Here is a 22,933-nt window from a genome sequence, read left to right as displayed (position 1 = left end):
GGCAGTGCCTTCCTCTTGGAGAGGATACATCGTATTGGACCCAGAGGTGGTGTAGCAAAACTCTAGGTTTACTTGCTCTGTGGTCTTGGGCCATTTCTATTTGAAAGGTTCATCCTAAAGTCTTTTTGTTATGGAAGGTAAGAAAGGAAACAGTAGGCACTTTGAAAATGAGAGGCTTGAGGGAGTCAAGGCTATTAGCTTATCCTTTTTAAGAGCCAGTAGTGGGGACGTAGGGAGAAGAAGAGTGCTGAGGAAAGCAGGAGGAAGATGTGGAGGGGGGAGACTATTTGACTCTAGGTTTACAGTGCTACTTTCAGTCTTTGTTAGCTAGCCCACCACCTGACCACTGAGAGGGTGCCAAATGATTTGAAATCCTTCCTGTTTTGATCACCTCCAAGATTCTTAGACCAAAGACTCTTAAGAAACCAAGACCTAGAGTCCCATTTATCTAAAAGAGCCATATTTTTACCCCAAATCTGTTTTCATCTTACTTTAAATCAGTTAAGCTATTAAAAACAATGAATCTGCCTCTTAGATGTCTCTCTGCTCGTAGTCCTCTAAGAAAATCTAGTACCCTTTCCAGTCCTTTGTGTTTGGAGAGAAAGACTAGGGCTGGGCAGTTACATCTGGGTCTGCCTAGTTTATCATGTACGTAGATTCCAGAGATAGCAAAATCCAGGCATCAATCAAAAACTTACCATCTATCCCCAGTTTTCCATCATGCTTCACTTTTACAAGATTAAGGCATGGGTAGCACGATAAAGCTGAGGGTTTGTATTATTTGACATTTCTAACATCTAGCAGTATCATTGTTTTAATTTCAGTCCCAGAAAAAAATGCTACTGGTCATGGAATTGGGTAGGGGTGAGCTTTTCTACCAAGAGACTGTTCCTTCCACATGTTTCTCACGTTTTAATGGTGGTAAAGCACATCCAGGCTCAGAGGCTAACAGCCCCTCTCAGGCGCACAGCTGCCCTTGAGGCAGCATGGGCCCCATCTGTGCCCTGGCACACAGTGCTTCTCCACTTGGAATCCAAGGAGTTCAGTCTTGTCATGTTGCAGCTCCCAGCTCTTGGACAAGCGCCAGGCATGCTGATGCCAGTACCAGATTAGGTTGCTTTTTTAAAAATTCATTTTGTGAACTCATCAAGCTCATTTACCAGAGGCTTTGGTCGACAGTTTCTATCATTGTCCCATCCTTCTAAGAGGTTCATTATAAACAAGGGGCAAAAATAGTAGGCCCATAGTGTGTGTGCGAGTGGGCGTGTGTGTGTGTGTGTGTGTGTGTGTGTGGCCATAATGTAAGTACACCTTTGGGCTTGGCAGGCAGATTTCAGTGGACTAGCTCCCACATAAAAGGACCCTGCATAGCAAATAAAGTGGACTCCCCTACTTAGAAGGAAGAAGCATCTAGGGGAAAGTTAAGGCAGAGGGTGCAAGATTTCAGGGAGCAGGATAAGATCTAGCTTTTAAAAGTCCAGGAGTTTTGAGACAGATCTGGAGAACAATCAAGGCATCGAACCCAATTCCATGGTCAGAAACACTTCAGAGAAATGTTTCCCGTGTCTCCATCTGAGTTAACTGGAGGTGGGAGTAGGGTCAGCAATGAGAAGAGGTAAACCTAAGACATTTGAAAACAGCCCAACATGTTATGAAGAAGAGGAAATGACCCATGAGCTGAAATTTATTTTCTGGATTTAATTTTCATAAAGTGGTATCCTTTTCCTTGACATAAATTGAAATTGTTATACTGGCTTCATCAGATCTTTCTCAGGGTGATTATCGAAGATTTGGAAAAAACAAAAAACAAAAACAAAAACAAAAAACCTCTAAGAAACCAAACCAGTCTTTACCCTTGTACTTTGTGTTGTCCTTGGAGTAGATTTCACCCTCCAACCCCAGATCTTCCCTTTTGATGTCTCATGGGCATTCACAGGGAATCATAAACCTTATAGTTCAGATGCAGAACCAGGAAAAGGAACTGTGAAACTATTCATAATAGGTAGATCACCCTCAGCCCCTCTGTAGCCAGAGAATCCAGTAGTGTCTTCAGAGACCCTGTCCCTTGGGGAGGAAGCCAGGTGGCACTTGATGTAGCTATTGGCAATGAATGGAAAAGCAAGTAGTCTGGAAAGGCCAGCTTCCAGAGAGAGCTGTACTCTAAAACCAGCTCACCCCCGAGGGCAGGAGAAATATCACTGAAGTCTGCTTCTCTCAGCTGGTAGCTACAGTCAGATTCTGGACCGGGCAGCCTAAGATAGTTTTCTTTTGCTTTTCCCCTTTTGCCAGAGGGCACTTGCCGACCTCACTTCTAGCAGACTTGCATACCCTTGCAGATTTCAGCCGGAGTCTTGGCCATCTGAATCTTAGGGAGGGTGCAGAGCAGGCAGGCGCCTGCAGTGTCTGAATTTCTTACATAAACACAGCTCGCTGAGAGAGCAAGCGTCCCTGCAGCGACAGCTGGGCTCTGCTCCGCCTGCCCCAGAGAGCTGAGCTGCAGAGTCCCCCTCTTGCTGAATGGAGCATTCCAAATTGGTTGTGAATGGAGGGCGGGGCTCCCTTGCAGACTTTTTCAATGAATAACCAGACCCCATTGTGCAGCCTGTGGAAAAACAACCAACTCAAACAACACTGGGACTGTTAGAAATATGCTTGTGATTGGCAGCTTGGAGAACCTCCAAAATTAGTTTCCTTTGGCTTCCCTGCTGCTCCCTGTTCTCAGAGCCTGGGCTTAATGGGGTTTGAGATTTCTTGTAAGTGCTGACTTTAACTCTCCAACTGCCAGGCTGATGGCCTGAGTTTATGGGGAAGGGCTGCTACTGACCAATGAATCTGCTCCCCTTTCTTGGTCTCCCATTTTAGACCATAGCTGTCTAAAGAGAGTGATAATAAGAGAGGGTGGTTTAGCTTTCCTGGAGAGAGAGGTGTTGAGACTTGATCTGAGGATATTACCCTTTTATCTCCTGCTTCCCATGGGGCTGTGGCTTTAGTTTCCCCTTGAAGATTTCTGCCTGCTCTTCTACTGCAAGCTCCAGCCTTTACTCCAGGCCTGAAGAACGGGTGTTTGCCTGCCACAACACAGATATTTCTTGCTTAGGCTTACATTTTAACATGAGAGTGACAAAGCTGTAATTTTTCTACTCCTTGGCCTCTCTCTCCTATTTAATTTCCCACTGTGGTTGGATACATGTACTTTCCCAGACTGGTACTCAGCGGTGGGGGAGCCTCACTACGGCTGCAGCCCTTTCAATGAGTTCTCCTCAAATGCCTTGCTTCTTCAAATGAACACCCCAGGAAATACCAAAAAGAACATAGCCTCTGAGCAACCCCAAAACCAGAGTGGCCTCCTCACCTGGGAATGAGGCCAGGTCCTAGGGGTTCACTTGCCTCTGTAGTGCCCACCCTAAATGTTCTGATGAACAGCTAACCTCTCATAGATACCCCTCCCTCCCCGCAAAGGGCTATGTGGGCTAGACCAGGGCTGTATAAGCATAAAAAGGCAATCTGTTAAAAAGCAAAACAAAACTTAACAGTAGTTCAGTGTAATTTCCTCAAGAGTTTTTTGAAGAGCTCTTCTTAGTCCCTATTCTTAATCTTCACAACCAAAATGAGGCTATTTGCATTAGCGTTTTGCTGTAAGTAGTTTTTCTAAAACATGTCCCTTGCCATAAATTGTCCCTTCCCTATTAAAAGAACAGGCCTGGGCAGATTGTCCTTTTGTGAGAGAGTTTGAAACCTCTCAGGAGGTAACCCTAGATATCAGCTGTGTGAGAGGATGCTGATATTTGTGCTTCTCCAGAGGGGCTGAGGAGGACTTGAGCTTACATAAACACTTTTCAGCCGAGTGCCTGGAAGTGCTTTGTAATTGCCTGAAAGGGCACTTACCGAGGGTCTTTTATCCATTTCCCATAGAAAAGGTATAAAAGAAGAGGCGGGATGTCTCTTCTACTATGTGGCCGCCCACAGTAAAGACCAGATCCTGGAATGGCTACCCCAAGTTTCCTAATCTGAATTTTGATAGAGAATAATTTAGTGTAGATAACTTCACTGTGCTGAGAGATACCTTCAGTCAGAAAATGCGTGCCCCTCAACTCCCTTCTCATTCATTCCTTTCTGCCCCACCAGCCATGGAATCTTATTTCTTGAGGAATAAGAAGAAAGCATCATAGGGTTTTAACGTATGGTATTCTGTATTTCGACAAATATTAAACTTAGTCCCTGCTTCCCAATTTCCGTTCTTTTGAAACAGGAAACAGTATCTGTTCAGCTTTAAGTGTCTCCAGAAGCGGAGAACCCCTGCCTTATGTTTATGTCTGTCTCAACCATATAGCCCCCTGCTCTGCCCGCAGCCAGTACTCGGTGAATATATTTTGCACACCACCACCTTCTCTGTTGTTCCCTTCTGCCACATCTTTCAGTAGCCCCCAACACCAGCCTCTAGCTGGTAGGGCAGTAATTCTATAGAGGGTCTAAAACCTGAGTTCTGAGAGTCCTTGGGATGACCTTAGAGAAGAATAGAAAGAAACTAGTTAGGGTTATTTCTCATTTTCTGATTCCTCTTTTAAACATACACACACTAGCCAAGTCTTTCTAGGCTGCGTTTAAACTTTGCACAGCTAATGCTATGTTTCCCAGTAAGACTGCATGTGCTAGAGAACAAGTCATGGTTTAGGCACACATTTGTTGAGTTTCTGCTTTTAGGAGGAGGGCTATAGACAGAAGTAATGGTTCTTAAAGGAGAAGCTAATCTCTCTAGAGTTTAGATTTTCTACTGTCAGATTTTAAAGATGAATTTTAAATTTGAAGATAAAATTGTGATTAAATTTCTTTCAAGTATTATTAACATTTCTCTTTAATGCCAGTTGATATGAGAATTATATAAATCGGGAATAAATTATAGAAGGGATGATAAGAAGGTTAATTGTGCATTTTTTTCCCATTCAGGAAAAATGCCGTTTCCCCTTTCCCTGACGGTGTACTCCACAATGAGCAGCACTTCGTGGTAAAAATCTGTAGTGCTTAACGGAAGGCCCACAGTAGAGGAAGCCATCTTGTCATATCTAATAAAACTCAAGTTAGAGGACAGAGTTCTCTTTAGACCTCTTTCTCCACCATGAAAATTAAACAAATTTGTCTGTCATATTGGCTAAGATTGGATATTAGTATTCTTTGAACAGCTGCTGCAGGAAAGTAGTTGGTATGAATAATACTCAGATCCTCCTTTTGGCATAATTAGGCCTGTCAATCACCGTTTTATCTTACCAGTCTCTTAAGCTTGAAAGTAACAAAACGCCCCAGGTAGAAGCAAAGTCTCCAGGCTGTAGGTCTAAAGAGATCCACCTATGGTAGTGGAAAGGAGAAGGTGAGTTCAAAACCAGAGGAACCACTAATTTTTACCTTGACTCGCCTCCCAGTCAGCTCTGTACACTCGGACAAGCCCTTTACTTGACTGTCAGATGCTTTGGTTTCTCTGTAGCCCACAAGTTTGGGGATGTAACAGTCTTACGCAATTAGAGATATTCATTCTGTACGAAATATTTTTATGAAAGAGCCCCATATCTATTAACATGTAAGCCCCACCTCAGTCAAATTTGGGTCAGTTCTTTTCTAAGCTCCTTTTCCTGTCTTTAATTTCTGACTCTTATATTCAAGGCCTCTAGGTTTCCATTTTCAGAATTCTAAAGTAATAATATTAAATTGTTAGGATCAATGAGTCCTTTGTGGAACTACACAAATCCAAGCTGTTTCAAAAATAATACTGAAGTGCGGAGAGAGTGTGAACTTAAAAGAAGTAAATCCGAAACTAGTTTATCTGGGTCAAAAAGAAAAAAAAACCCTCTCTCCTACCATCGCTATTAAATTATCTTCCTTATTTGAACAACAGAGATTTTCTTTTTAGAAATGAGATTTTGAAAGATTTGCAGTTTTGTAGCAAGAATGAGATGTAGCTATTCCATGACAGACTTTCTTTCTTACAGTTCTTCTTCTGTGAGTCAGGACATCCCTGATGTAGTACATACATCCCAGGTGGGCTCCTCTTACTAACATGACCACTTCTTTTGGGAGGAGGAGAAAAAGAACATTAATATAAAGAATCTCTTGTCTTCTAGTTTAGCCGGACTCGGAATAGAAACCTTTAAAAATCACCTTTGTCATTCGTTATTATTACTGATAGAGGTGAGGAAAGGAGAAGGCCAGTATCGCAGATTCCATTTAGCACTGGACCTCCTAGTTGATGACCAGGGACATGACCAGCCAGCGTCTTTACCCTGATAGACTTGCCCCTGGACCACAGGCCAGCCTTGAGGACTCTTCTGCTCCCCAGGCCTACAACAGGGCAGTCACCTCCCTGTGCATAGGCCCATTATTACCCTGAGCTCTTCCCAGGGTCCTCTCAGCCTTTGGAAGGTGGGAGCAGCTTCCAGCTCCTTGCAGCTGAAGAGGTAAATGGCCTCGAGGACCACTTTTGCTTTTCCTAGCCAGAGCTATCCCTCCACTGTTCTTTAGGATCTGATCATCATCCTTGACTTGGATCACATTTTATCCTCTCTGCAGTGAGAGTAAAGAGGTAGGGGAAGCCTTGAGCCCCCCTGGAGGTTAAGGTGCCCCCCCCCCATTTTAAGTGGTCTGCTTCTGTAGTATTCTCCCGCCTTTTAGGTTGCACTTGTGCATTAGATAGTGACCTCCCAGACTGTATTTCATGGGCAAAATTTAGCTTTTCATCTCCTAACCAATAGTATTTCAGCTGGTGATTTGATTTTGAGAGACCACATGCTGGTTCTGCCGACCAGCTGCTGCCATTGCTAAAAGAGGCCACGGAAGAGGGGGTTAGGGAGGGAAGAAATTTTTCGTAGGATGTTGTAATCATCCTACAAGCTGGGCCTAACAGAAGCAAACCTTCAAGTCACTCCCATCTCTTCCCAGTTATATAAAGCCACTAGATAATATAAACATCATAGTCCAAATAATATGATCCCAACTATGTAAGAATGCCCCTAATAAAGCCCTTTCCTGTAAAGTATAACCTCCTTGTCAAGTCAATCCCCCTTTCCCACAAATAAATTAAAATCCCTTTATAAGTGTAAAATCATCATTTTCATCTTTTCCTCCTCTTGCTGTAGCCAGAAGGGCTTTGTTTGGGGGTCTAACAAAAGCTTTTACGGGGGGCCCGTAAGCTGGAATGGCTAATGTGCTCTGGCATCTTTGGAGCTAGATATCTCCATTGTTGAATCTATCTTGTACATATATTCCACATTCCAGGGAGCAGTAAGGGCATAAAATACCATAACACTGGCCCTGTACAAACAAAATTTACAAACACTTTCCAAAGCCAATGTGAGCCCTGCAGCATCTTGTCATTGAAGTGCCAGTCCTATGTACACCCAGCATCTCTCCAGAGAAAGCAAAGTTCTATAAGCCCAATACATTATGCGTGGCACCACCTAGACCCATGTTGCTGTTGTCAGCTTGAGTCCATAGTGGAGATTTAGGGTTATCTGAGATAAACAGAAAATGGAAGAGTGGCTTACAGAGCATGGCCTCATGGTTTTAACTTTTTCATGGTATCGATTCTGTTGTCTGATTTAAAACCCAAATGTGAGAAATTCTGTCAATAACTCTAATTCCTGTACCCTGGGAGGAATTCTACTGCATTTGAAGGTGGCCTCTTAGAGATGTTTCAGATACTCCTTTCTACTAATGTTGTTTACACATTTTTAGAGTTGGACCAGTTTTTTTCCTAAGCTCCTTTTCTTCCCTTTAATTTCTAATACTGTATTCAAAGCTTATGGACTTTCATTTTCAGAATTCTGAAGTAATCTTCTGATGACCTTGCTAACCTTGTTTTTCTGCCATCCAATTTGTGAATTGAGAGGGGACTGTCTGGAGACACAGTCTCCACACTCTTTTATGTAAGTGCCTATCATTTTTAACAGCAGCTCACCAACAGTATTCCTGGACTTGTATTCTGAAACAACTTTCAGGTCTTGAATTTCCAAATACTTGGTATAACCTCATCTACTCTTATGGGCAGGAAAGGTGTCTTCTTTCCTTACCACTTTTCCCACTGTTGCAAGACTTGGCTTTAGTTTGGTTGGTTATGATTTCACTTTGGTATTCCCCCACCATTTTCATATAGGGTCATCAAGCTTAAATCCTGCTCTCTTGGGTTGGTCCTATTTCTATATGAATGTAACCCTAACCTTATTTGTAGCCAGAAGGGCTTTGTTAGGGGGTCTAACAAAAGCTTAAACCTGGGGGGGCCCGTAAGCTGGCTGTCTTTTCCCATAGTCCATATCATGCTAAGTGGTTTTTTTGTTTGTGTTTTTGGGTTTTTTTTAGCCGATTACCCCACATTTCTAGCTCTAAATCATAAAATATAGAGTGTTTTTTTTTTTAATCTGCACACCAATTCCTGAAGCCTCTCTTCTGCTGACTGTAGGTTTTTCCTATTACACTGGAGAAATCTAATTCCTGGAGCCAGATGGTCCAGGAACTAGCTTTATCAGTTGCTAATTTGGCTCTTATGTTATTTATTGTACAGATGACATTGACCATATAGGAAGGACTTATGTAATTGTTAATAAATTCTTCTATTTCATGTTTAATCCTACACCATGGATGGAGCCCTGAAATATACCACCAAGACACTAGTCTTTTTGTCCTCACTGAGAAACAGGACAAGTAGGAGAAAATGACGTGGAGTAATCAACGCCATAACCCTACCCCACTGCCACCACCATGATTAATCTAAAATACTGAATAGTGCTCAGTGACAATCCTGAAGAGATCTTTCTCTATCCTTCTGATACCAAATTCTATGCCAGAGCAAGAGCCTTGCTTTCTTCATCTAAGACTTTGCTCAGGACAAATGCAGTTATTCGTGCAGTTGGAGATTGCAGAATGAGCCTGCCCTGAAATCTCGGCCCCTGTATGTGTTATGACACCTACGTGTTGACTATACCATATGTTTGTCATATATCCTGTGAGCTGCATGAAGAGCCTTGATTCCATACTAGAGTCCTACTGCCATTCTTGGTTACCCAGAACGTGAATGTGCAGGGGATTCTCTAAGCTAACAATACTTTATCACAATATAGATCTTCAGCTTCATATTCCTTTCTGATCTCCTAGCCTGGTAAGCTAGGTTAGACGAGTTGGAGCCCCCAGAAACTCTTGCGTGGTTTTTCCCTACGGCTCAGAGCACCAAAAGCCCAGACCACCCATTTCAAGCTGCTTCTCCTGGTCCTGGCCCTGCTCAGCCTTTTCGGGCAGAAGGAACCAAACCAGCTGCTTGGGAGGGAAGAGCTTGAAGGCGAATCTTGAGGTAGAGAACTTTAGTCCTTTTTAATTTTGCCAACCTTCATATATTGGTGATGGCTGTATTGTACACTCCTGGAGATTCTGGGAATGAAATCTAATGAATTGTCCCGATGTTCTGGTAATGTTCTAAACCTGTTGTATATACATATTCACAAGGAGTGGACGTTCTCCATTTTTTTCCCCAAGAATGCTTTGTGGTCTTCAGTTGAGCGTGGGTTTTGGTTCCTGTTATATGTATATTAATATGTATGTGGAACTACTGATAGATTTTAGTTTAGTCAATATTTCATCCTCGTGTAATTGCTGTCTTTTTACCCCAGGCAGTAGGAGAAGTGGCAAGAGGCAAGTCATGGTGATAGCAGTAGCAGTTTTCATTTTGCCCTCTCATGAGTGTTCTCTTCTCTTTTCTAAGTGAGCCAGAACCAATAGTAAATAAACAAATTAAATAAATAAATAAATAGATAAATAAATAAATGAATAGAATAGAATAGAATAGAATAGAATAGAATAGAATAGAATAGAATAGAATAGAATAGAATAGAATAATTGAGAACCACTGGCTTAGACATTAGAATATGACCAACATTTTTCCTTGTGTAATTTTAGATTCCTGGGGCTATATTATCGAAACATGGTAAAGGTAGAGGATATACAGGACCGTATTCTTCCAGTTTGGTAACAGGCCAAGGGTGGCTTTCCTCGTGTGTGAATGCATGGTTTAGAAGTTCTTAACACAGCTATTTTTGACCTGTTAGTCAACCATAAATAAAAGGATTTTTTTCTTTTAAGTATCTCAGAGATGGGATATAATGTGCTTTACTGATTTGTTTTTAAAACCTATTGCTGTGTTTGTTTCATGTCTCTGTTTATAGATTTTCTTTTTCTTTCTGGACCATTTGAAAGCAAGTTGCAGACATTTTGACATTTCACCCTCAAATACTTTAGTGTGCATCTTCGAAGATTAAGGACATTCTTCTTTGTAGCCTAAGAAAATTAACCTTTATCCAGTAATATTCGGAATTTCCCAATTGTCTCCCAAATGTCTTTTATAGCTGATATTGATACTGTTTTTGATCTAGGATTCCATTCATAACCATACATTGCATTTATTGTTACGCCTCTTTCATCTTCTTCAGTCTGTAACATTCTGCCTATCTTTTTTTTCCCCCCATAACACTGAATTTTTTTGAAGAGGCCTGGCCAATTTTGTAGGTGCTGACTTTTTTAGGGCACATTTTGAAAGGATATGTAGAAATGCAGACAACATACAGGAGTGCTGATCTTAGGTCTGGAATCTCCTATCTTGTCAGTTCTCTCGCCTATCATATCCATGCCATATTAACCTCAAAACACTGGTAAAAGCACAGAATGAGTGAGATGGAAATATTTGGGTCAGAAATAGTTTGTGCACATTTAATGAGAGGGCTTTTGAGGGACTCATTAAAACTTTTTTAGCACAGCTTACTAAATAGTTGATTTTATTTTTTTATGGATGATTTTTACTATGTTCAATTTTTGAATTTATATTTACAGAGGTCAGCTGTGTCAGATATTAAAGAAAATGGCACATTTCTCTATACCTCCCCCAATTCTTCTTTTAGAACTTGTGCCCTTCAGCTAAATTTGATAACACTTCAGATTTTTATTTTCGGAGACTGTTTCCAGGCAGAATCTGTGTTAACCATTCAAACGGGTTTGAGCATGTCTCTTAATTGGTTTAGAAATCCAAAAGCCATCTCCTTTTCCAGATGTTGTTTTTTAAGTCCCAGAACCACTTACTTTATCTCCCTTGAACCTCCTTGGTTCCCAGAGCAGAGTATTCTGTCCTTATCATTCACTAGTGCTGCTATAGCAATTATAAAGAATATTGTGATATTAGGAATATATTTTATGCTTGAAATGAATTTCTAATCTTTTCAGCCCTAGAATAAAAACATCTCTGACCTCCTCTGGTAATATGGTAGAACTTATAAGCTAAGCTTCATCCTGGCTACCTTTTTTTCTTATTAAATAGCTTTGTCTCACAATGTGTCCCCAAAATAAATACATACATACATACATACATGCATGCATGCATGCCAAAGCTAAGGAAAGGCAGCAGTATTTTGGAAAGTAGGCCTTTTGGCGTATTTGTGCTTGTCAAACCACAGAACACAAGGGGCACTGCATCTGGTGACTTAGCCCTCTGGTCTTTGCCAACAGGGTACTCTGACAAGGGTAAATCAGGAGAGAAGAGGCTACACCTTCCTTCCAGGTGGCTTCTTCAGTTCTGTTTTGCCAGTGTCATTTTTAGATTCATACGTCCCTCTGATTTGATAGTCTTTCTCTCTGCTTTCCTTCCTCATGTTTCACTCATTGACATAAGCAAAGTATGGTATTGGCGTATGTCTCAGGCTCCCCTGCCCTTGCATTCTTGAACTACACAGTACATATTTCTTACTAGAGAGGGAAATGAGATGCAGTGGTAGTGCTCTAAGAGAGGAACGGTGAGCTCAAGCTGGTGGCAAAGAATGTCGTAAACTTAGGGACAGACCTTCGCTTTAGGGTCACAGCTCTGGAATCTTGAGAAGTCTCTGACCACTCTTGCGTACATTCTGCATCATGTTTGTTCAGAAGTGCTATGAGAGGCTCTGGCCACCTGAGATTCAGCCTCATGGACATTCTGATCAAGTTCTGTCATGAGACACAACTTTCTATGTAAAATAAGAAGATCGTGGCTGTCAAGCGTGACCAAATAAGCCCCACCCCAAGGTCGGGCCTGCACAGCTGATTTGGGAAAGATGAGTCTTCTCCATAGGAAGGTAATGAAACTAAAGAAGGGAGGAGGAAAACCCCAAAACAAAACCTGAATAACAACAACTGGTGGAAGGCAGGCAAAGCTTATGTGAGAAACGGGAGAAATAAGGATGGGCTTAGTCTTTCCCCGCCTCAGACTGCAGTATAACTAACTGGCATTTCTTTTTAACACTCACCAACCACATATATAGAGTATGTATTCACAACAAAGTCTGTGGCAAATTGAAACTTTGATGATTATGAAAAACCATAAGAAAGGCTTATTAGACAAGGTGTTTTCGTCTTTCTAAAAAAAAAAAAAAAAATTCTTTTGAAATACTGTTGTTCATCATAACATTCAACAAAAGTGTTTTCCTTTGTTTTGATCCTTGGTGCTGTAATAGTGAAGTTCACTGCCAGCACTGGCATGGGGTGGCTTCCTTGGACAGATTCCACAGGCCTATACTTGTGGGAAGGAAACAGATTTTGTCAGCAGAGGGATTTATTATTTCTCGTCAATGGGCCAGTTTGTCTGTTTTTTCTATTTTAAAACAATTGGGCTATTTCTTTGGAAGACTGCTTCTATACCATCACAGAGGAAAGACTTGCTAAAATCTGAGAAATCTTAGTTTTAACTTGATGATGCAATTTGACTAAGACGGGGCTGTTTTTTGTAAAAAACAGAAACTTAATGAAAATAACATAGCAATCATAAGCTTGATAAATTTTCACAAACTGTACAAGCATTTAGATCGAGATCCATAACTCATCAGAATACAAGAAGACTCCTTGTGCCCCCTGAACAGGCACTGCCCCCAGACTCAAGAGTAACCTCCATCCTTTTAAACACGATAGGTTAGTTTTGTCTCTTTTTGAATGGTTTGTAAATGGACTCATACAGTAGTAGTCTTTTGTGTTTGGTTTCTTTTGTTCAGCTTATTTGTGAATGTCCATGTTACTAAATATACTTGTAATTTCTTCATTCTCATTTCTGTAGTGCTTAGATTTTGTTTGGGGTTACCTTGAGCCTATAGATAAATTTGGGAAGAAGTGGTATCTTTACAATATCAAACTTTCCAACCCATGAACGTGCTATATCCTTCCATTTATTGAGAGTTCTCTTATTTACCTCAGTATTTTTTAGTTTTTAATTTAGATATCTTAACATGTCTTTTGTTAAATGTAGTTTTAGATATTTGATGTTATTTATTGCTATTGTAGATGCATTTTTAAAAATTTCACATTGTTTTAGTTACAGCATATAGAAATAGTTATTTTTATATATTGGCCTAATGATCTTGGTAAATTAGCTTACTTATTCTTATACTTTGTGGTTAAATTTATATTTTCTATGTACCAACCAGGTTATCTGAATAATGACAGTATTGTCTTCCATTTTAATCCTTTTGCCTTTTATTTATTTTACTTGACTTATTTCATTGGCTAGGATCAAGCCTGATTTTTGATCATTTTGTCAGAAAGAGTTTCCTAGTAAGAAGAGCAACTATAAAGTTAAGTTGATTGATTTGTGAACATCATATCTAAACTTAAAATGGTGTGCTAGTGGCCTACAAAGCAGTACATTGTTCTTTGTAGTACATACCCAAAGAAAATCTTGCGAGCCAGCCACCCTTGTGTTTCCTACCCCTAACAAGCAGAGACTCTCATATATATTTGTGCACGGATACTTAATATAGTTCTTGTAGTCAAATAGGGGTCAGACAGCTCTTGCTCTTGCCTCAGAGGTGGCATTAAGAGGATATTGTCAAGGAACAGTCAGGAGGGGCAGGGCATTTGGGGAGAGATGGTATCCATGGCAACAGTGTTAGTGGCCAGTCAGTGACTGACTGTAGAAGATACCCAGTATTCCAGAGTTCCTGCAGTCATCTAAATGAGCAGAAGATTTTGGTCAGCTGGGATGTAGGAGGTAGAATGAGATCTTTAGATGGAATACTGGAACTGGAGGCAAGGATTGTAGGAAGTAAAGTCCACTGGAGTCAAGAAATATTAGCCACCAGTAGGAGTGAGAGAGGGATCATGGGCATTTTGGTGGCCTAGAGATAGGGGAAAGTGTAAGTCCTTGAGTGGATTCAGGTGAATCAGGTGTGCCTCTAGCTGGAGAGTGCAGCGTAAACATGAGGATACAGACCATGAAATTTGGCAAAAAGTGTTCCTCCACTCTTCTTTGGTGTGGTCTTCTTTCTTTATCTCTTTTCCTGTTTCTTTTAATCCCTTTTTGATTTAGTCTTTTTCTTTTATATTCCCTCTGAGAGGCCAAATGATGGAATGACTAAGAACTGTTTAGGTAGGAGTCCTGACCACTTACAGCTATGCAACCGGGGCAGATTACCTACCTTCTTAAGCCTTCAGGTTTAAGGTCTTAAGGTTTTCTCATCTATATTGGAGACAGTGGAAGTAGCTTTCTTACTGGGTCAGGAAGATCAAAAATAATATACCTAAGGACAACTTGGCACAAAGTAAATGCTAAGGGGTTTGTCTGGCTAGCCATCTCTTGGACTGCCTGCCTTGTTCTTTTCCAGAGGTATTTGTTATCCATTTTTCCCTTGTTCTAGAGAACTTTCTCTCAACCAGGTGTTATGTGGTATTTTTGCTGTTTTAGTGGGGAACTCTTGCCTCCTCTCCCCTCTATTAGCAGCAGCTCCAAGACTGAGCAATTTCTTTAACTCCTTTGGGCCTCAGGGTCCCCATCTATAAATGTAGGGGCCTGGATTAAGTGGACTATGAGGCCTTGATCTAACACTAATTGCATCTGTGAGAAGATGCTAAAAGATTTCTCACTAAATTATATATGCCATGAAGAAAGGACCACGTCCATTTTGCTTATCATCATATCCCGGCACCTCCAGGATTCCTGGCTCAGAGAAGATGCCCACTGAATGAATGATTGAATTCTTTACAACAAGGAAGATGGTCCATATTCAACAGGAATTGTTGTCCGAGCACTATTGGCTTTATGGGCCTATCTTCTATAACTCTTGAATTTGAACTCAAATTTTCTAATTTTAGAAAGTGTTTATCAACTCAAATAGTCAATCATTTTATCATTTCTTTTCAAACTTCCTCAGGAATTTATGACCCTTTCTCAATTTCAGTTTGTTGCCATGCTTTATAGTCCTAGGTCTCTGTCATCGTTTAGTAAGTCACCTGTGTGAAGGTAAATACTCTATTTTTGAAAGCACAGTGTATAATTATACAACATCATAGCACCATCTGCAAGGTGCTGTGCCATTTTCTTTATTTTTCAAGCATCACATATCTCATTTTCCAAAGGAGGGAACAGACTGAAAGCAAGGAGCATTCTTTGAGCTTCTTCTAAGTTCCTGCTTTAAATATACCACTGTCTCAGACCAGCGCATGCCATAATCAGGCTCCTTCACACGTCCTCTGGCCCAGCAGTCCTTTTGGGGAGCTGAGCCTTCTTCCTTAGCACTTGCAGGGTCCCTAATAGCTTTCCTGTCAATGATCTGTGAAACTTTCAATTCTCATTCCTGCTGTGTTCCACTCTCTTCTCTCTCCTTCGAATGGTTGATTCCTGGGGAAAAAATATTTATGACTAACATTGTGCCTAGCCTTGTAGGGTAGATGTGGTTAAGAATTAATTGGAAATATAATCCATTCAGTCACTCATTGTCTCAGTGCATTCAGGCTGCTGTAACAAAATACCACAGGCTGGGTAGCTTATGAAAAACAGAAATTTATTTCTCACAGTTCTAGAGGCTGGAAGTCTGAGATCAGGGTGCCAGCATGGTCTAGTTGTGTCCTCACATGGCTCTGCCCTCATTACCTGATAACCCCTGAAGACCGCCCCCCGCCCCCGCCATCTTTTAAAACCATCACATTTGGCATTAGAATTTCAGCATGTGAATTTGAGAGAGACACAAATGTTCAGACCATAGCACTCATCAGATAGTTTTTGAACTCCTTTGTGAAGAGAACATAAGATTCTAGGTATAAGACAATTTGGAGATACTAGAAGATACCATATAATTTAGAGCCACAATGGTATGGTACATGCTAAGAGTAGATGTAGATTTGAAATCAAGACATCAGAATTAGCTGGCAGTTTAGATTCTCTTGCAAAATGGCTCTGTTCCCAAAGCCATTATAAACTTTTTCTTCTGGGGCGCTTTGGTTTTGCCCTCTGGCGTCAGTTTTGTCAATAGAACTGGTAACTTTTATAATAATATGAACATGTCAGTATATTTCTAAAACCTGAAATGATAAAATTGACTAACACCCTAATTGTTTACTTTCTAAACTTAAGACAGAGATTATAAATTATTTTCTTTAGATAAAGTAAGGAAAATAGATTTATCAACAACGTGGCACGTTTATTTTCATTGGGACATCATCACCTTTTCTCACTATTCGCCAAAACTTTTATGACAGAAGACTTGTAAAGGAAGAGGCAGCGACAAAGGGGCAGTGCCGAGACCACCAGAATATCCACTGCATTGGGGAAATGGTTTTCTGTGTCAAGTTGTCTGACTCTCCCTTCTCATTTACTAACAACATTCTAACAACAACAAGCTTAGCCATTTTCTGTGTCTGAATGTCTGAAAACATTTGGTAATAATTGAGGATCGGCTACCATGATGTCACCATCAAAAAATCAGAGAGAGACTCTAATGACTTCTAAATATAATCTGCCAGTTCTGAACTTATTTCATGTATTCAGGAATAGCAGTTGGCATTATGTAGGAAAAGAATTATGAAAACCTGTCCTTTCTAGTCAGTCACTGGCAGGACTTTGCTTTATACACTTGTCATCTGTGATAGAGTCATCTGTCTCATTTGTTCACGTCTGAGACCAGAATTCGGGGTTGGACAAGGCACAGAGAAACTAGTTGGTCTAAAGATTGTTCAGTCTTATCAGACAGAAAAGGGATGATTGTTTAGCTAATTCTACCTAGTATAATCACTAAGAATTAACCAAACTCCTGGAAGTATTTTAGGAGTAAACATTGAGTCAAACAGAATTTTAATGAGTTACCAGGGCACTGACTGTGATGCAGCATCCTTAGAATTGATCCGTCTGCTTTGGGTAAAATGCCTTCTCTAAAATGAGTTAGCTCCTAGAGAAGACAGAAAAGGCAAACCTGGTTGCTTTGGATGGGCCGCTGTATGTAAGTCACCTTCATTTGAAAAACTTTGTTACTTTGCCCTCTCAGAATCACATATGGAATATGCAGTTGACTTCCAAACAAAGCAACAGCCCTGTGTACTATTTCATCAATTTAGGAAAAGTAATTGACACCATCTATGAAGGGATTGGTTATGAAAACCTGCCCTTCCTGGTTGGTCACTAGGAAAGGCATAGAACAGACATAAGCACAAAAGTTTCCACGACTTTTTCTGTATGTAGTTAGCTTTTCCTAGGTTGTGCTTTGTTGTATTCCTTTGCTTTTAAATTTTTTGAAATACCCCTAAAGTTGAGTTTAATTTACTCAGACCTGATATTTAGAGTTGCTTGAAGGACTTCTAACAAGTTACATACTTAATTTGTACATATTCCTCTGTATATGAAATGTATTTCCCAGAGCAATTTCTAGCCTTTGATAAGCTAATCTGTAATGTATACCAGTATATCTTTTGCTGTTCTGTTCTTTTTTTTATATGAAATTCTACATAACTGCCATCTTGGTTTTCTATCATACCTGCATTTTTTTTTTTTTTTTTTTTTTTAAAGAACCATCATATGCAGGATTTTAAGGATTTCAAAGCCTCTGGAAAGCAGACCCAACACCAAAGAAATTTGGAAAAAAGATTTGGCTAATAAAATGTCAGATGATGATTTCTGACTTTTTATCAGTTTTATATGGAAGGCTCTATCTTTAAGTTTTGGGCTTTCTCTGGCATGTGATTTAACATGAGTTCCGAGAACAATTGGCTCGTTGCAGGGTTTGCAGAAGGAAGCATTGCGCTCCACATTAATCAGTTGTCCTGTCTGCTCCTCCCTCATCCCTCTTCTCGTTTCAGTGGTGCTTCATGCCCCACCTCCAACCAAGATCAAACGGGAGCTGCACAGCCCCTCCTCTGAGCTGTCGTCTTGTAGCCATGAGCAGGCTCTCGGTGCTAACTATGGAGAAAAGTGCCTCTACAACTATTGGTAAGTCGAGCCAGAGAAAGGCTGGCCAGAAAATAGCCATTAAGCTGACTGTTTCCAGTATTATTCAGCAGAAACACAGGGTAGCACACCCAATCTTTCCTGGCTATGCAATCCTCTAGGTGTCGGCTAGTCCAAATGGGGCCTTTGTGCTGTACAAAACACAAAACTGGCTCTATGGGGAGATCTGAGTTCTTGGGGGTACAGAGTCCTCCTAAGGGAAAGAACCTTGAATACTGAGATATTTGATCTGTGGCTTTGAGGGAGGGAATATATACTTCTTCATGTCTATCATATGTTAATGTGAACTTTAAGCACCAAAGAAGTAATCTTCAAATCAGAATAAATGAAAAAGCCTTGATGCTTGTGCCCTTTACTTAAGAATATTCAGGCCACAGGATTGAAGCTTTAATTTTAAATTATTCTTTGCTCTAGAAGATAAACATAGATCTGTCTGAAAGGGGGGAGGAGAAGAGTAGTTAATTCAAGTGATATTGCAGCAGAAATTTATCTTCAACAAAGATTCTGACTAATTCCAGGGAACCCTGGAATACTTGGGGGAGGGGGCTGGAAAAATCCTCCCAAGTAATAACTTCTCCCCGCATCCATCCACCCCTACACATGCATGCATGGAGAATTCTTTTGGAATTGGGGAGGAAAAGGAAACCAGAAGCAGAGGCTAAAATTATCTTTGAGAAGAATCACTAGAAGTGTTAAACAAATCCCTGTGACGCAGTGTGTTTGTCACTTTTCAGAGGTACAAATATTCCCTCGGGGCTGCTAGCAATTTAACTATGTTAATGCTGTCATTTCCTGGCAACCATGGGCTGCAAAGTTCTATTGGACTTGGTGACCACGCTAAAGGCTTCGCTGCAGCTTATTGGTTTCTTCTTCTCTTTTTCTATTTACAGTGCCTATGATAGGAAGCCTCCCTCTGGGTTCAAGCCATTAACCCCACCTACCACCCCCTTGTCACCCACCCATCAGAATTCCCTATTTCCCCCACCTCAGACAACTCTGCCAACCTCGGCACACCCTGCTGCAGCTGGCCCAGTGCAAGGTGTGGGCCCTGCTCCCACCCCTCATTCGCTTCCAGACCCTGGACCACAGCAGCAAACCTTTGCAGTCCCTCGGCCACCACATCAGCCCCTGCAGATGCCAAAGATGATGCCTGAAAACCAGTATCCAACAGAACAGAGGTTGGTGCTGATCTGGGCTTCCTTCGCCACCTCCATCCCCGTCCCCTTTTCCTCATTGGGAGAGGGGAAGCAATTAGTCATATTTACCAGGTACCTATAAAGTTCTCGTTCCACTGAGGCATCTTATGAGGTAAGACTAATAATATGAATATGATCTGTTTATAGACATTACAACATCCTTATGAAGTAGGAACAGAGAGATAATTAGTACTGTTCCCCGCCTCCCCACTACTGAGCTAGAGGGAGAGTGACTTGTGCAGGATACACAATCTGTTGACCTTTGCTCAGGGCAGATTTCCTGGCTCCTCACTGGGTACTGCTTGCTAGAATTGAGCCTTGGTTTATGCTATCCATGAATACTTTATTAAACACTTCACTTATGTATTAGGGAAGATTGCTGAGTTATAGGAGATATTATTACTCTACTGATTTTAACAGGATATAATAGTAGGAGATTAGCTAAGGACCTGATTTATAATTACTTACTTTTGAGATAGAAATCTCCTGATTTCACTCCAGGTAGTTCTTTGTTTCTAATAAAGAAATCGAGGCATCAGGAGTAACTCATCCAGAGTTATTAGTTCATCAAACAAATGTGTAAAGGAAACCTACCTTTCAAACACCAAACTTAACCTATTAGGTCCCAGCCTTCTGTTATCTACAGTATTATAGAATTTTGGATGCTTGTGGCTTTCCTTTATGTAGGGTGTTCTGGGGACCTGTCTTTTTTATTTCACATCTATCTGGGAAGAGTAGATAATGTGGGCAGGTAGTTGTCAGTGATGATACCAAGGGTCGCAAGGTGGTGATCGTTGTGCTTACTTCCTATCTGTTTTGCTCTGCATCGGTGGGTGAGGGGCAAGGGGTGCAGGAGAGAGAGTGTACCTTCCGCAGGCCTGGTGCGACCCCATTGCCTCCCAGTGTTTACTGTGTGGTTACTTTATTTCTAGATGAAATGCAAAAAAAGTTAACACTCTTGTTTAGTTCTAATCCCTTCCCCGCCTTGCTGTGAAAGTCACCATAAAGAATTACATAATTTGGCTGGTTAGTGTTTATGCCCCTGGTAAGGCCAAACACCACGAATGCCAATGATGCACAGAGCCCAAGGGGTGAGTGTTGATTGGGGGGCTGGCTCAGCAGTGGGCCTCAGTTTTGACGGGGAGCTCATCTAAAGGAGGCAGCCACTATTAAGCTTTTGCCAGTTATTACCTTGTTAACAGCCTTGCGCTTTTTCAGGAGAATTTGGAAATTTGGATTTTTATGTAAAAATTCCAGCTTTTCTTTTTTTTTTAAGTTGGCAACTAATTCAAATTAAAAACAACAGTGACAATTTGCAGACTAAACAAAACCTCTCTGTGGGCAGAATCACCCCGCAGGCCTTCCAGTCTGTGAACTCAGGCCTGGATACCATTTTTATTCCAATAGCTCTTTGGTTTTATGTTTTTAAACAGTATTCTCCTGATTTTCTGCAGGGATTAATTTAGGCGGAAGGTTGGAGTGGGGCATATATTTAATTGAAATACTTAGCAAACTTCATATTTGTTATACCATTTGTAAAGGAAAATTACTTCATGTTAAATGTCTTATGTATACAGTCATATGTCACTTAACGATGGGGATACATTCTGAGGAATGTGTAATTAAGTGATTTTGTCGTGTGAACATCATAGAGTACAGTTACACACACCTAGATGGTATAGCCTACTATACACCTAGGCTGTATGGTACAGCCTGTTGCTCTTAGGCTACAAACCTGTACATCGTGTTACTGTGCTGAATACTGTAGGCAACTGTAACACAATGGTATTTGTATATCTAAACATATGTAAACATAGAAAAGATACAGTAAAAATACAGTGTAAAAGAAAACGGTACACCTATATAGGACACTTACCATGAAGGAAGCCTGCAGGACTGGAAGTAAATGTGGGTGAGTCAGGGAATGGGTGTGAAGGCCTAGGACATTACCGTACACGACTACAGATTCTATAAACACTGTATGCTTAGGCTACGCTAAATTTATAAAACACCAGATTAAATCAAGCACAAGAGAAAATGATGCAATCAAGAGACGTGGTAAACACGAGATGCATGAGGCTGCTGCTGGTATAACATGGCATACTGTTTTACAGCAAACTTTTTTTTATAAGTAGCAAGAATATACTCATGATCAAAAGTATAGTAAATAAACCAATTACAGTCATTTATTATCATTATCAAGTTTTATATCTTATAAATAATTGCATGTGCTATACTCTTATATGACTGGCAATGCAACAGGATTGTTTACACCAGCATCACCACAAACTCATGAGTAATATGTGTTGCACTATGATGGTACAATGGCCATGACATCAGTAGGCAATAGCAATTTTTCAGCTCCATTATAATCTTATGAGACCACCGTCTGCTGTGTGGTCCATTGCTCAGTGAAACATCGTTTTGCAGCTCATGACTGTATTCTCCTTCAATCCTAATTTCTTATCCAGGGGGATGTTGTGTGAACAGATTATGTCAATGGTTAACTGAATTGGGAGGCAGGGGAAATATCCTAATTCTGCTGTAGATTATTTGTCCTCCTGCAGACCTGGAAGACAGGGAACCTTAGTCTCCATGTTCACCAATAGGTCTTTCTCCAGGCTGCCTTTTGGGAGGCAGTTTGATCCCTGAGATTTATGATTTCTCCCTGAAATTTATCTGTCAAATCTGAACTTACTTTCTCTTGGACTGAGCCATTAGGAATGATTGGTCTAAAATAAAAGACCTCACACGCACTGGGGTGATACAGAGATCCTTGAGAGAATTGGTGAAGGGCAAAGTCCTGAATCAATAAAAGAAAAACACTGGGCCCTTTGGCTTATACACTAGAGCACTGTAGTCTCAAAGTTGAGAATGTGCAAGAGTTCCCACAGGGGCTTATTAAAAGTATAAATTCTTTACTGTACCCCAGTGATAGAGTTGGTGGGTCTGGGGCGAGGCCCAGATATGTCAATGTCACACTTTGAGAAATCATGTTCCAGCCCTCTCTTCTGTCCCCATATCTAGTCCAGCCCACCTATTTTATTTTTAAGCATCAAGTTGCCCTTACGCATCTCATTGCCCTTTTCTAATACTAATGAGATAATGTGATACCTGTGTAATACAAAATACATGCAAAACGTGACAAATGATTTCGCTTGTAGATACTTAATAGCACACAGAAAATGAGGCCAAAATTAAAATCCTTGGTCTGACTTGTAAAAGGAATAATAATTGCAGTCATGTACGATAACAAGCTTAATAATCACATATTTAATAACCTTTATGCCTACCTGAAAGTGAGCAGATCACTTTTGTTAGTAAGTGTAGTTTTTCTTTGCTTTTTATTTAAATTAGAGGGAATATTACTTCAAAATTAACCCCCTAACAAAAAATATATGGTATCTTCTCAAGATAGAAGAAAATACAATCTTATTTGAGCCTTTTAACAGCTCCGTAACTAAGATAAAGTAAAAAACCTCTATTTTCACAG

The 22,933-nt window shown here is 40.6% G+C and overlaps 1 protein-coding gene across 1 annotated transcript in view; it reads left to right on the top strand.

The window, feature by feature from the left end:
• ETV5 (ETS variant transcription factor 5) overlaps window positions 1-22,933 on the top strand; it is a 53,902-nt gene that overhangs the window by 7,812 nt on the left and 23,157 nt on the right. The window contains exons 6-7 of the mRNA XM_039850524.1: window positions 18,097-18,226; window positions 19,135-19,422. Coding sequence (XP_039706458.1) covers window positions 18,097-18,226; window positions 19,135-19,422 — 418 coding nt within the window. The remainder of the gene's footprint in view (window positions 1-18,096; window positions 18,227-19,134; window positions 19,423-22,933) is intronic.

This window comes from Pteropus medius, unplaced genomic scaffold, assembly GCF_902729225.1.
Source record: "Pteropus medius unplaced genomic scaffold, Ma_sr-lr_union100, whole genome shotgun sequence".
NCBI lineage: Eukaryota > Metazoa > Chordata > Mammalia > Chiroptera > Pteropodidae > Pteropus > Pteropus medius.
This window is presented reverse-complemented; position numbering and strand designations above follow the sequence as displayed.